At 46.6% G+C, this 15,802-nt stretch overlaps 1 protein-coding gene across 1 annotated transcript in view; it reads right to left on the bottom strand.

The window, feature by feature from the left end:
• The window catches only part of LOC309799072 (forkhead-associated domain-containing protein 1-like), a gene marked incomplete at both ends in the record, with an annotated part of 77,461 nt that extends 67,266 nt beyond the window's left edge, over nucleotides 1-10,195 (bottom strand). Inside the window, one exon of the mRNA XM_082612100.1 lies at nucleotides 10,103-10,195. Within this exon, the coding sequence (XP_082468226.1) occupies nucleotides 10,103-10,195 (93 nt within the window). The remainder of the gene's footprint in view (nucleotides 1-10,102) is intronic.
• Between the last annotated feature and the right edge of the window lie 5,607 nt (nucleotides 10,196-15,802).

Raw genomic sequence — 15,802 nt, 5'->3', positions numbered from 1 at the left:
GGGTCCCAGGAAATGCCCCTGCCCCTCACCCCTCAGCTCTGGGGGTGGGAACAGTCCTCACCCATACTAGCTCTGGGCCCTGCACTATCCTTTGTGGTTTCTCTGAGCCCTGCCCACTCCCTATGGAGTCCCTTCAGGAATCTCCCCTCCATCACTCCACACCCCTGTGAATGTGCCTTCAGCTCCCTGCCAGGACCTGGACTTCCCAGGCATGGAGAAGCTCGTAGATGGGACCTTTAAGACTTCTCTTAGCTGCCAAGGGCCTCCGGGTGGTCCTGCCTTCATCCCACCCTGCTCTGGTCCCTCTCCTCAACCATCTCCTCTTCTGCATCCTCACCTTGACAGTGTAACTTCCGTCTAAGCTGTGAACGTGCTCACCACACCCTCGGCCTGGAAACACCGCCCCTTCCCCCTTCCTTTCCTTTAATATCAAATGGCTTCAAGAGGTTCCTCTCCCGCTGCGTCCTCAACCCACTGCCATTGCCCTCGGGGGCCTCCTCGGGCTCTCGGCCTCCCTGTGACATGTGACACAGTTGTCAGAGAGAGGCACGTGGCCTGTTGGTTCAGGGGTTGGGGGAGCAGGGCTGTGCGGTGGTTATTAGACTGGGCTCGAGCCCAGCTCTCCTACTTCCTAGCAGGGTGACCTTGGGCAAGTGATACCTCAGCTTCCTCATCTGTAAGGTAACAAAAGGACAGTCTTATAAGTTACTGGTGACGTATAAATGATATAATACATACAAAAGCACTTAGAAGAGAACATAGGGCAAATGGGAAATGTTCTCTATTATGAGCAAGAGGATGGGCTCTGGAGTTAGAAAGCCTTGAGTTCAAGTCCCACCTCTGCTACCTTCCAGCTGTGCAGCCTGGGGCATGGTTCTTTGCTTCTCTTTGGTTGCTCCCTGAGCAGCAAAAATGAGTTTGGTAAGCTGGGCTTTGTACGATTGACAAAAGGTACTGCTTGGTGACATGTTCAAAGGAGTGGGATAACATTTTCGAAATTAACTTGTGTGTGTGTGTGTGTGTGTTTTATCTATTTCTTTTAACTTTTTGGTTCTAGGCTATCCCATCCCCCAGCCCCATCCCCCCACTGCCTCAGGAAAGGGATGTAGAGAAGAAATAGTAAAAAAAAGAAATGGGGTTTTCAAAAGAATATGGATATGAGGAAACGGCCAGGCACTGGTGAGACGAGTCTGGGAGTGGAAGGAAAGAAGAAGCTTCTCTGCTTCCCCGTCAGCTGGATCCTTCCACCCCGGTCTCCCCGGGAGAGCCCTGTGGACCGGCAAGGCCTCAGGAGAGGCTGGTCCTGAAATCAGACTGCCCGAGTGTGGTGCCCAGTGCCCCAGCCTCCCTCTGTGACCTCAGGCAGGATACTCAGCCTATCTGTGCCTCAACGCCCTCATCTGTAAAGTGGGGCAAACAACACTAACCTCCTAAGGATGAAATGAGTTAATACACTCGAAGGTGCCCAGAACAGTACCTGGCACAAAGCAAGCTGTCTCTGTGATGAATACCCTCAGCCTGGCAGCCGCTCTCTGGCTCCCTCACCTTTCTCACTGCTTCCAGTTCTCCACACCGGGCTCCTCTCCCCTCCGATGTCCGTTCCCTCCACACTCTGTCCATGGGCTGGGGCCACTGTGCCACCCCCTCGATTCGCAGGTGTGTATTTCCAACCCCTCGTTCATCTCCAGGCCCCAAACTGCCTGGCTGCTTCCGGGATGTTGAGGTGCTCACTCAACCAGTCCTGCTTCCTGCCCTCTTGGTAACGGCATTGTCACCTGCCAGCTCATCCAGCCATCTTTCTCCGTGGCCTGTGGCATTGATCCTACTGATTCTTCCAGAAAGCTCTCAGACCAGTCCCAAAGCAACGGTCCAGTCAGGTGGTAGTATTAATGTGGTGGGCAGAATGGTCTCCCAAAGATGCCCATGCCATGATCCCCAGAACCTGGGAATATGCTCCATGAGGTGGCCAAAGGGACTGTGCCGATGTCAAGGTTACTAATCAGTGCTCTTAAAAGAGGGAGACTAAAGACTTCCCTGGTGTTGCAGTGGTTAAGAATCCGCCTGCCAATGCAGGGGACACGGGTTCGAGCCCTGGTCCGGGAAGATCCCACATGCCATAGAGCTACGAAGCCCGTGTGCCACAACTACCGAGCCTGCGCTCCAGAGCCCACGAGCCACAACTACTGAGCCCACGTGCCACAACTACTGAATCTGCGTGCCTAGAACCCATGCTCCACAACAAGAGAAGCCACTGCAATGAGAAGCCCGTGCACCGCAACAAAGAGTAACCCTCGCTCGCTGCAACTAGAGAAAGCCTGTGCTCAGCAACGAAGACCAAACCCAGCCAAAAACTTTTTAAAAATTTTTTAAAAAGTGGGAGACTATCCTGGGTTATCCAGGTGGGACTAATTGAACTCCACCAGTCCTTATAAGCAGAGAACTTACTCTGGCTGGATTGGAGAGATAAGTGGTGTTTCTTGCTGGGCCCCCACTTAACAGCCCCAATGCTCCTCTTCCTGGGAAAGCACCAGGTCAACGTTTCCTCTTTACCCAAATCTCCCCCTAGATGGCACCACCTCAGTCTGTTGCATGAATGAGGATCACAAGAACATTCATCTCACATTTCACTGACAACCCCCATTCTCGATTCCACAGGGTGGAATTTCCCTAGATTAGTCAATTATCTTGTTATCTCAGTTATCTGAGAATTTCCAATTTAGATATTAGATGTTCCCAAAGCTAAATTTACACTCAAAAAGTGAAGCTTCTGTTTTTAGAAGCTTGAGTCAGCTCAGTCTGAAACTCAGCCCCACCTCCCCCGTCTAGCTGTGTGATTTGGGCCAGTTCCTTAACCTTTCTGAGTCCCATTTCCATGTCATCAAATGTGGATAATAATGATAATAGTAGTTCTCACCCGCACAGGATTTGTTTTGTGAATATAATTCTATAAATATATATACAGAACATACATAGATGATGTATAAAGCCATGTGAGATACAGTAAGTAGTCCAGAAATCTATGCTGTAGCTATTTGTATTATGTATGCTATTCAAAAGATTATGATCTTTCTTTCATCTCACATCCATCAGAATGGCTACTATAAAAAAAAAAGGGAAATCACAAGTGTTGGTGAGGACGCAGGGAAAGTGGAACCCTTGTGCCCTGTTGTGAGAATGTAACTTGGTGCAGCCACTATGGAAAACAGCATGGCAGTTCCTCAAACAATTAAAAATAAAATTATCATATGATCCAGCAAGTCTACTTTTGGGTATATATCCCAAAGAACTGAAAGCAGGGCCTTGAAGAGATATTTATACACCCATGTTCATAGCATTGTTTGCAACAGCCAAAAGGTGGAAACAACCCAAGTGTCCATCACTAGATGAATGAATAAACAAAATGTGGTGAATCCACACAATGGAATATTATTCAGCCTCAAAAAAGGAAGGAAATTCGGACACATGCTACAGCATGGATGAACATGGACATTATACTCAGTGAAAGGTTATTATACTCAGTGAAAGAAGCCAGTCATGAAAAGACAAATACTGTTATGATTCTACTTATATGAGATACCCAGAGTAGCCAAGGTCATAGAGACAGAAAGCAGAACGGTGGTTGCTGGGGGCTGGGATGGGGGGACAAGGGGAGTTGTTGTTTCATGGGTGCAGTTTCAGTTCCGCAAGATTCAAAGAGCTCTGGAGATGGATGGGGGTGATGGCTGCACAACAGTGTGAATATATTTAATGCCACTGAACTGCACACTTAATAAAAGTGGTTAAGATGGTAAATTTTATGTTATGCATATCTTACCACAATAAAAAAAAATGAGAAAAATGAGATCACGATCTAGCCCTTTCCTCTGAACTTTTTCCTCTTGGAAGCCCTCCATCTGCTGGTGAGAAACTAGTCCCATCAATTGCTGTGGTGGGTACTGACCAATGAAATCAGCCGCCAGTTCCCAAACAGGGGACAAAACATTCCCTGAGGACTGATGAGACCAAACAGGTGAACCCCCAGAGCAAGGAGCACTTGGGGAGAAGCCAGGGGTGAGGTGGGGGGGAGGGGGGAGGATGGGAGCATGACCCAGGCAGGAGGACAAGCGCGATGCAGATGGGGAGCCAGCAAGTGCACCCTCCCAGGCCTGTTTCATTCCGTGGATTTCCCCACAGAGAGTCCACCTGTTACCTTATGTCTCAAAATGCAGGTGTTCGCTTAGAATAAGAGAAATGTGAAGTAAAATGACACAGGTACCATACTTCACCCCGTAGATCAGTGAAGATCCAATGGGGGGTCAGCACCCTAGGCTGGGGAGGGAGTGGGAGACGGGCGTCCACTGTTGGCAGGATACCACATCCGGAAACCTCTGGTGGACAATTTGGCCATGCCCATCAGAGTTACAGCTGTATGTGTCCTTTGACAGAGCAGACATACCTGCACGTCCGTGAAATGATGCAAATAATAGGAGAATCCCAGCAGCCTTGTTTAATAATAATAAACAAGACTATGGTGTAGGCTCTGGTTCTTTCCTGAGAGGCAGCCCAGAACTGGCAGGGGCCAGGAAAAGGGACGAGAGTCATCCGGCTGGATGGGATCTGGGGTGTGTGTATGAGATCAGTCTGGCTTCACGACCCTCAGATCCCACGCGAGAAGGGCTGACACAGGCTGGAGAGATGGCTCCACCCATGAGAAAGGAGATGACTGGCAGGACACTGACCACCGAGGGTGAGGGGTGGACACCAGCATTTCATCCCCCTGTCATGTCGGTTCTTTCTTTTTCTCTTCCATCTCCACCCTCGTAGCTGCAGCCCTGCGCTGACTTGGGCTGTCCTAGAGCTCAGTCTTCTAGGGATCCTGGGACTTCCCCAGGGTGGGACTGGGGGAGTCCCTGGGGAGGGGGTAGGGTCAGTCAGCCCTTCATTGTTTACCCTTCGCTTCTCTTTTCCTCAAAACAAAGTTTATTGAAAGAATACACACACACACACACACACACACACACAAGCAGGAGCTCTGCTGATCAAGAAGGGAGAGGGAGGGAGCACTGATGGTGGGGTTCTCAAAGTGTGGTCCTGGAGCCAACTCCAGGGGACTCCATTCCCCCCACCTGAACCTGGGGAGCATATAAATGTGAAGATTCCTGGGCCTTACCCCAAACCCACTGGGTCAGAATGCCTAGGAGTTCATGTTGAACAACCACTCTTAAACATGCGGAAAATCCAAAAACCACTGGCTTTGGTGTTTCTTCATTCTGGAAGAACTGAGTCCCTTTCTCAGCAGAGTTTAAATAACAGCCATATTCAACTCTAAAAAGTACAGTTTACAAGGCACATCAAATCATATAAATTATAACTTGCAAGGTTTAGCTGTGAAATGAGCAAGGCTGAGGCTTTTGAGCCGTGTAAAATGGGAGAGGGGAGATTGTGAATAGAGCTCCTGATGGCTCATCTGCACACAGCAGCTGGGATGTTCACTGGCAGGTCTCCCCCTTGTTTACAATCCTTCAAGCCTTCTTCCCACTGCTTTTCAGATAAAGATCAAAACCCTTATGGTGACATGAAGGAGGCTGACTTGTCCCTTAGCCCTCCTCCTTCCCACTCTGACTTCTGGATGCCCTGGTTTTCTCTCAGTCCCTTGGATTCACAATATGCTCTTCCACCCCAGGGCCCTTGCACATGCCATTCCTTTCTCCTTTTGTCTAGTTGAGTCCTCCTTGTCTTCCATATTCCTTTCCTTTACAGCCTCAATGTTGGAATGGAATTAGTCACACCTTTGTGGGATCATTTGACTTATTTCTCTCTCTCCTGGCAGCTTCCTGATGGCAGGGACCATGTCCAGTTCTGCCATCACTGTACCCCTAGACTTGGCTTGGTGCTGAGGCTCTGGGTAAATACTGTGCAATGAATGAGTGATAACAACAGTTATCACTGTTGACTATAAACAGTTCTTACTAGCCTGGCTATAAACAGGCTTCCTATTGCCTTAGGGAACCAAACTCCTTACAGGATATAGAAAAAAGTCTGGAGGGTAAAACCCTGCAAATATCAATATTGATTTTTCCCTGAGCCAAATGATTACAAGTGACTTTTATTTTCTTCCTCATATTTTCCTTTCTCCCAATTTTTAAAAACAAGAAGCATGTAACTACCTTCCATTATCGGAAAGAGTAAATGATGTCGAAATACTACGATACCAATAGTCAAAACAACATGTCAGCCTTGCTGATGAGTAGAAATCTTTAGAAGCATGACTGCCTATTCTTTAGGATTGATCCAGGCAAATAGAACAATCTTTTTTATTTGCTAGATGTAACCTCTGGGTAATTGCAAGGATGACTTTTTAGTAATATAAATCCCTGAATTTTTTTTTTTTTTTTTTCGCGGTACACGGGCCTCTCACTGTTGTGGACTCTCCCGTTGCAGAGCTCAGGCTCCGGACACGCTGGCTCAGCGGCCATGGCTCACAGGCCCAGCCGCTCCGCAGCATGTGGGATATTCCCGGACCGGGCACGAACCCGTGTCCCTTGCATCGGCAGGCGGACTCTCAACCACTTCGCCACCAGGGAAGCCTAGTGACGTATTTCTTAAGCTAAGTCCGAGGAGCAGTAAGCAGTCAATTATTTCTATACAATGAAAGCAACTCAATTTCTGTCTCGTTAATAACTGTCCTCATTAGTTCCCTTTTCCAAATGGCTTATTAATGTCAGTGGATCCTCATCTCAACCCTGTGCACCTCTGAGGATTCTTCTCAGTCTCTGTTTTATGAGACCATAATAATGATCATTGGGTCATTCACTGAGCACCACATGCCAGGCTCTTTATATGCATTTCTCACTTAATCCTCAGAATAACCCTGTGAGGTAAGAGGTTTACAGACAGGGAAAAGGAGCTCAGAGTGATTAAGTAATTTGGTTGAAGTCACTCAGCCACAAAGTAGCCTAATGAGATTCAAACCCAGCTCTGTCTATCTCCAAAGCCTGTGCTTTTAAAAATTACTACAGTTTTCTAATATCATAGTCAGGTTCAAAACAGAGATCTCTGTCTCTACTTTAGTCAGACAGGAAATAAAACGACCCCAAATCTATGCCTTCTTAGGATAAAGAAGAAACTGCAGTTCTTCTTCTTCTTCTTTTTCCTCCCACTTTGCACACTGCACAGATGTTCTGTGTCCTTGAAGGGAGACCATATCATGGAGGAGAATCTCATGGGGAGGTTTATGGAGTTATCTTTAAATCTGTTGCGTTTACAATAAACATTCTCAGAAAACTAGGAATAAAGGGGGAAATTTCTCACTTCGTAAGAACATGTATAAATACCCTACAGCTAACCTCATACTTAACCTGAAAGACTGACTGCTTTCCCGTAAGGTCAGGAACAAGCGAATATAAGGATTTATACACTGCTCTTGTTTATCAGAGTCCTGGAAGTCTTAACCAGGGAAATAAAGCAAGGAAAAGAAGATTCAAGGCATTCAGATCTCCTTTTCTGAAAGGAGAAATAAAATTGTTCTTATTTGCAGATGACATGATTGTTTATGTATAAAATCCCAAGAAATCTACAAAAGCCCTTATATAAGAAAGTGCACTTAAGGTTGCAAGATACCAAGAAGCATACAAAAATCAACTGTATTTCTATATACTGTCAATGAACATGTGGACACCAAAATTAAAAATATAATACCATTTACAATCACTCAAAAAAAAAAAGAGATATACTTAAGTGTAAATCTAACAAAACATGTTCAGGACTCGTATGCTGAAAACTACAAAACACTCATGAGAGACACTGAATAAATGGAGAAATATACCATGTTCATGAATTGGAAGACAATGTAGGAGTATATCAATTATTCTCACATTGATATATAGGATTAAACACAATTCCAATCAAAATTACAGCATGATATTTTGTATATACAGACAGGCTTACACTAAAGTGTAAATGGAAAGGCAAAGGAACTAGAATAGGTTAAAAATTTTTTTTAAAGAAAAGTGGGAGGAATCACTCTACCTGATTTAAGACTTACATAGCGACAGTAATCAAGGCTATGTCATAATGGTAGATCCATTATGACAAATAGATCCATGAAACATAATAGGGAACTAAGAAGTAGCCCCCATAGAAAGTATGGCCAGATTATTTTTGACAAACTTGCAAAAGCAATTCAATGGAGAAAAGATAGTCTTTTCAACAAATGGTTCTGGAACAAGTAAATATCCACATGGAAGAAAAATGAACTTTGACCTAAATCTCACATCATAAACGACAGTGAACCCAAAATGGTTCATAGATTTAAACATAAAACTATAAAACACTTAGAAGAAAACATAAGAGAAAATCCTCAGGGTCAGGGACCTTGTGGCATGTTCTTAGACATGACACTAAAAGCATGATCTATAAAAGAAAAAATAACACCTGGACTTCATCAAAAGTTGAAGCTTTTGCTCTGTGAAATACTCTGCTAAGAGAATGAAAAGACAAGCTACGGATGGGAGAAAATATTTGCAAACCATCTATCTGACAAGGGACTCATATGTAAAATACATAAAGAATTCTCAAAACTCAATGGTAAAAAAATTAACAATTCGATTAGAGACACTTAAAAGATATGAAGAGATATTTCACTGAAGAGGATATGCAGAAGGCAAACACGTACATGAAAAGATATTTAACATCACTATCGATTTGGGAAATGCAAGTTAAGACTATGATGAGATACCACTACACACTTACTAAAACAGATAAAATGAAAAACAGTGTTTATGCTAATTGCTGGTGAGGATGCGTCTCATACATTGCTGGTGGAAACGAAAAATGGTACAGCCATGCTGGATAAGTCTGGCAGTTTCTTTACAAAGCGAATATATATAAACACATATGTTAATCCATGCAATCATACTCCTGAGCATTTATCACAGAGAAATAAAAACTTATGTTCACACAAAAACCTGTACACAAATGTTTATAGTACATTTATTTGTAATAGCCCCAAATGGAAACAAAATGTCCTTCAAAAAGTGAATGGTTAAACATAGGTGATACGTCCATACCGTGGACTATTACTCAGCAATAAAAGAACAAGCTAATAACCTAAATGGATGTCAAGGGCATTACACTGACTAAAAAAAAAAAAAAAATCAATCGCAAAGGTCATACATAAATGATGAAAATTATAGAGACGGAGAATAGATTAGTGGTTTTCGGAGCGTGGGGACGATGGTGGGAGGAGGAATTGTGACTATAAAAGGAGCATCACAAGGGACATCCCTGATGATGGAATACTCCTATATCCTGATGGCCACACCCAAATCCACACGTGGTAAAATGGCACAGGACTCCACACATGCTTCGTGCCATTCTCTCTACTATTTGTGCATCTATAATTATTTCAAAATAAAGTTTAAAAAACTCTGTTGAGTGAAGTCTGAGAGTGGTCTGCCTTTCACAGTCCTAAAGGGATTCCATTGCATTTCTCTTTCTGCTTCAATATTTTAATCCCTTTCAAAATTGTAAAAGGCTCAAAGCCACTGTTTGTATAATTCCTTACTTACAATTTCTTCCAACTTCCTTGGCTGTCAATGATCTGGGACTGTGGACCAAGCCACAGCTAATTCAGAGAATGGAATGAAATGAAGTGAGAGAGCGCTGAGGCCACGCCCAGGGCTTACCCTGATTTACTACTTGGAGGTACGGGGGCGGGGGACGGCTCTGACGGGCCCAGAGTCTCCAGAAGCTCTGGAAAGGGCGAGAGGCCATTGCTCAAGCTGGGCCCTTCAGGTGGCCGTGGCTGCCAGACGCGGAGCAGGTGAAGGTCAAGCATCAGCTCTACGCCCACCTTCCAAACCGCGCCATCAGGGTGGGACACTGCACACACAGTCAGCAAAGGACACAGGGCCCATCGCACTTTGCACTGTGCTCATTCTTACCACATGTGCCAGGGAGACCCAGCACATGCGGGGAATGGTTATTGGTGGCACACCGAGGAAGGCTGGGACTGTTAGCCAGAGGCTGTGCTTTACAAGAGACTGGAGTCCACAGAACAGTAAGGACTTTTGGTGGTGTGAGGGGTAGGGAGGGTCGGGGACTGGCTAGGAAGAGGTCTTACCTGTAAAACAAGGTCTGAATTTTCATGCCTTCCAATCGTAGTGCTTTTATTCAGGACAAAATAGCCTTCTGCACTCTTTAGATAGGCTTTCATATTCTCTGCTTTCCCTATAAAAGGTTTTCAGAAAACAATTTTGTTAGAAAAATACAGTCCTCTAATTATTCAATGTCATATTTAGAATGAATGGAATACACCATAATGTCCACAGGAGAAGTCAGCAGAGGTAGGAGTGGATAGCTGGATTTAACAATGATCACAATGATAATTCCGCACATTTTTAAGACTGTCCTTTTAACAGTGATATCCAGCATAGATGAGCTTGCTTCTGATCACAAGAGGACATCCTTTATGTAATTCAGAGCACAAACAAGCAATAGCAAAAAAAAAAAAAAAAAAAAAACAAATCTGAATTCCACTGATAACCGCTCTCCACCTCCCTTTAAGCTTAGTTTGGGGTTAGTTATCTGACAGAATCAAGTACTCAGTGTTACTAACCCACCACTTACTAGCTCTGTGACTCTGAGTGAGTTACTTATTCTCTCTCTATGCATCTGTTTCCTCATCTGTAAAATGGGGCTAATAATACTCTGTATCCCAAAGAGTTTTGTGAGGATTAAATGTGAAGCATCTAGAATGGTGATTGCTACACTAAACACACATTTGTCCTACTGTGATTGCGACTGTTATTAATCTTGGGCTTCTGAACTTTGACTCAAGAAACCCCAACTTCTACAGAGCTTCTTAAAGTGTGGAAGAGTCAGTCATCAAGGAAATGGGCATTAGAAGATACTTTCTTTTTAAGTCACCGCATTCCTTCATATATTTAGGTTGAGAAAAAAATGATTTCCAAAGACAAAATATCAAGATTATAGCTTGGCTGTACGGTCAAGACTCTGTACGTATCTTTTGCTGGCATTTTATTAGGAAAATGTCAAACACACAGAAAAGTTGAAAGAAGTGGATGGTGAACTTCTATAGAACCACCACCCAGATTCTACAATCAACATTTTGCTCTATTTGCTTTATCACATATCTACCCATCTATACATTTTATATTTTAATGCATTTCAAAGTAAATCCTAAACATGTTTTTAAAATTTATTTATTTATTTTTGGCTGTGTTGGGTCTTCGTTTCTGTGCGAGGGCTTTCTCTAGTTGTGGAAAACGGGGGCCACTCTTCATCGCGGTGCGTGGGCCTCTCACTATCGCGGCCTCTCATGTTGTGGAGCACAGGCTCCAGATGCGCAGGCTCAGTAGTTGTGGCTCGCGGGCCTAGTTGCTCCGCGGCACGTGGGATCTTCCCAGACCAGGGTTCGAACCCATGTCCCCTGTATTAGAAGGCAGATTCTCAACCACTGCGCCACCAGGGAAGCCCTATACATGTTTTTTATTTTTTTAATTTTTATTTATTTATTATTATTATTATTTTTTTTTTTGCGTTACGCGGGCCTCTCACTGTTTTGGCCTCTCCCGTTGCGGAGCACAGGCTCCGGATGCACAGGCTCAGAGGCCATGGCTCACGGGCCCAGCCGCTCCGCGGCATGTGGGATCCTCCCAGACCGGGGCACGGACCCGTGTCTCCTGCATTGGCAGGCGGACTCTCAACCACTGTGCCACCAGGGAAGCCCATATATACATGTGTTTTCAAACATAAAAATTTCAGTGACTTCAGCTGGTTCCAAAATGTTGATGATAATTCACATGATATTTCAATTCTGATCCATCTCAGTGCCATGTCAAAGTCTCTTTTCTTCTTTTTTCCTTTTTTTTTTTTTTGGGCTGTGTTGGGTCTTCGTTGCCGCATGTGGGCTTTCTCTAGTTGCAGCGAGCGGAGGCTACTCTTCCTCACAGTGCGCAGGCTTCTCATTGCGGTGGCTTCTCCTGTTGTGGAGATGTGCAGGCTTCAGTAGTTGGAGCACGTGGGCTCAGTAGTTGCGGCACACGGGCCCTAGTTGTGGCTCGCGGGCTCTAGAGTGCAGGCTCAGTAGTTGTGGTGCACTGGCTTAGTTGCTCCGAGGCATGTGGGATCTTCCTGGACCAGGGCTCGAACCCGTGTTCCCTGCATTGGCAGGCGGATTTTTTTTTTTTTTTTTTTTTTTTTGCGGTATGCGGGCCTCTCCCTGTTGTGGCCTCTCCCGTTGCGGAGCACAGGCCCCGGACGCGCAGGCTCGGCGGCCATGGCCCACGGGCCCATCCGCTCCGCGGCATGCGGGATCCCCCCGGACCGGGGCACGAACCCGCGTTCCCTGCGTCGGCAGGCGGACTCTCAACCACCGCGCCACCAGGGAAGCCCGGCAGGCGGATTCTTAACTGCTGAGCTACCAGGAAAGTCCCCAAAGTCTCTTTTCAACTGAAAGGTCACTGAAGTGTGAAGTTGTTAGACTGTGGATAAAAACAAAAATCATCTAGGTCTGACCGTAGAGGGTCTCCGGTCTGGCTCTGCTTTCCATCAACATCTCCATCATCATTCCATCACTGAATCCCTACTAAGTGCCAGGCACCGGGCTATCCTTTTACACACATGGCCTCTTTTCATCCTCAGAACCACCCTGCGAGGCAGGTGTCAGTATTGTCCCGCTTTACAAATGAGGAAACTGAGACTCAGAGAAGTTAAGGTCACACAATAGTAAGTGTGTGACAACTCTGGGCCTTTGCATGTAACCAGTGTACAAACCTCCATTGCTGCTGGTGGGGCAGAGTAGGGGTGGGGGAATTGCACTGTCTGCTGACACTTGGGACATGTAATAAAAGAAAGTCCTTGAAACCAGCATTCTATCCTCTGAAAGGAAGATGAGACCCTACCTGGGGGTAAGAGAAATAAAAATAAGCAGGCTAGTTTATATTTGTAAACTTTGAGGCCTGTGGATGTCCCACAAATATTGATGCTTTCAGATAATGAGAAATACATTTGATTAAGTTCGCTGTCATGTATACAGGGGAATAGACATATCCTCTTCCCAAAGAACCATGCTCTGCTGCCTTCAGTTATTAATCTTCAATTGCAGAGGACCATGTTAGCACGCAACACATTCAAGTCTAATTAAGCTAAAATGGAAACTTCCAAGAAATGTCTCTTCTGCAGGAAAACCACAGGAAACGCCACTAATTGAAAACTTAAACTTGGATCATGTGCATATTTGTTTTTTAGCTCTCACCCCAGACGTCCCCAAGGCTGGGGTCTTCTCTCTGCTCAGACGTCCCCCCTCGGGGAAACCACCTGACTGACCACTCTGGCTAAAGGCACCCTCAGTCATGTTATTCCCCTGCTAGTTTTCCCCTGCTGTGTTTCCTTCCTTGTACTTATCATTCTCTGACATGTTCTTGTTCCTTTCTTTAGTTATGCTTGCTGTTAGTTTCTCTTTCACTAAGATATATGTTCCTGGAAAACCAGGACTGTGTTCATTTTGTTAAGAAGCGATTCTTCATGGGTATTTTGTGTTTGTACACATCTTCAGAGCAAAGGCATTGAAAGATTTTGTCCTGCACTCACTTTCCGAGGATGCTTGTATGGCAAACAGCCTGGGAGGATAGAGGTAATGTTTCTAATAAAGATAACGGCTCCTTCTGGGGCAAAAGTTGGGCAGGTTTGCTAGCAGCCCCTTTCAAAGATTGCAGTTTCCTGAGTTTGGAGTTCCTTACCTGGGACACAGACCCACTGGGCGCACAGCATCCACACTGGCTGCTCTGCACCACCCCGAGGGACTTTCAGGGCAACAGGAACCAATGTGCATATGCAGCTCTGGCTGCCTGTTATGTCAGCTGTGCTGTGAGTAATCAAGTTCTTTGTTTCTGGCCCAGGAGTCTCTTGTCTTCTGCCAGGAACTATAAGCTGGGCAGGCTAACTTACTAACTTTCAAACAGGGTCAAATGTCAGACCCTTTGCAGTTCCTGCCAGTTCTGTGCATTACCCCTTTTCCAGGGCAGGGGGCGGCGGGGGGGCAGAACCTGACACATAGTAGGTGCTTGGGAAACACTTGCTGAGTGAATGAAAATACAAAGGACACCTCAAAGCAAGTCAGTACAGCCAGCTGGCTAGGAAGCTTTGATAGTAACTACCTTTCATTTTTCCTGTCAGTATCTAGCTTAGATGACTCCTTGGAAAACCTAAATTCTATCTCTTTAGCTTTTGGATTGGACAATATTTCTCCACCTTCATTTTGCCCTGTGCATCACTTCCTTGCGTGAAAACACTGTCAAAGTAATTTGAATGTGTGGAGCTCTGTGAATTCCTTCTTACTCAGCGCCATGGAGCACCAGCCACAGGAAAGAGCAAAAGGGCTTCAGTCATCTGCGTTCCCCCGACCACTTTGGATGGCTCAGAATTGGGCTATAGGAGCAAACTTACTTTTGAGGTATACAGTGGCCTCAAAGTTCCTTAAAGAAGGGGAGTTCAGGTAAGGGGCGGGTGTGTGTGTGTGTGTGTCTCTGACCATTGGGTGGGTGTTGTCCATAAATCAGGGGAAACAGGGGTTCCTCTCTTAATCCCAGCTATACCCACAGGACATCCAAGAGCTGGTGCCCAGGAGAGGCTTAAGCTCCCGTGCCGCCTCCCTTGGGGGGCGAGGTAGGGGCTGCACTAAGAAGGAATGGCTGGTGTTGGGGCACCTTTTCTGGGGTGCTCCTGGCGACCCGAGCCTGGATCAGAGAGTTCGGACTCGGCTGGCGCCGGGTCCCCTGCCTACCCCAACGCCCTTGACCTCGCAGGGCTGGCCTCCTCTGGCCCAGGTTTCCGCCCGCCGCCTCCTCGCGCGCCGCTCTCACCTGTCCAGAGGAAGAAGCCCACGCCTCGTCCTCCGCCGAGAGCCCTGACCTCCGCTCTGCCGCCCTCCCGCGGACTTTCCAGGCGAAGGCCCGCAGCCCGCGCGCCCGCCTGGCCTTTGTGCAAACATCGCCACGGCAACGCCATTCTGACGGCCGAGCTGGGGAGGGGCGTGGCGTGCGCGGCTCCCGAGGATGAGGGGGAGGTGCGCTGGGAGCACCCGGCCAATTACAGCCCGCTGCAGCGCTGCGAGCCCTCCCCGACCTGCCCGCTAGAGGTCCCCAGCCCCGTTTCCAGGATGGGGAAACAGGCTCCGTGTTCACAGAAGTAGCTCCAAGTCTTACAGCGGGGAAGGAGCAGACTCAAGAATCCTTCCTACTGACCTTAGCTCTAGGTTCGGTGCGTTGAGGAGGGGGTGGTCAGGCGTGGGAGGGTAATGGAGCTGAGCCACGAGAAGCTTGGAGGTTAGTACCCCTCGTCCCACCCGAAACTCTAGTTCTCTCTGTTGTGGAGGAGAAAACAGAGTAAGCTGGGGGGACCATCACTTCTGGGGGTGGGGGTGGAGATGGGAGATGGGTGGGGTGGAAGGAACACTTCTGAAAGAATGGAAGATTCTCCCACGTGCTAGGGAAAGGGTATTTACAAGCCCACAGCCTTCCTGTTCCTGTCCTTCCCTGTCAAAACTCGCGTTTATTCTTTCATTCATGTGTTCTTTACTTCTACAAACATCACCTGAGTCCCTATAAGGTCAGACGGTGGCCCCAGTGTTGACCTGGATGAGATCCTTAAGAAACGCCCCCGCACTCCCCATGGGCACGGGGCTGGGGGGATGGAGCGTGTGGAGAAGACATGCAAATGCCAACTATCACCCCTCACCCCATGTCACCTTTTTCAGATCAGCCCCTTCTGTCTGGGAGCAGAACAGCCCTGCTGACTACCT

This window comes from Mesoplodon mirus (genome assembly GCF_964341445.2).
Source record: "Mesoplodon mirus genome assembly, chromosome: 3".
Classification (NCBI taxonomy): Eukaryota; Metazoa; Chordata; class Mammalia; order Artiodactyla; family Ziphiidae; genus Mesoplodon; species Mesoplodon mirus.
The sequence above is the reverse complement of the archived record's forward strand: the minus strand, read 5'-3'. Positions and strand labels throughout refer to the sequence as shown.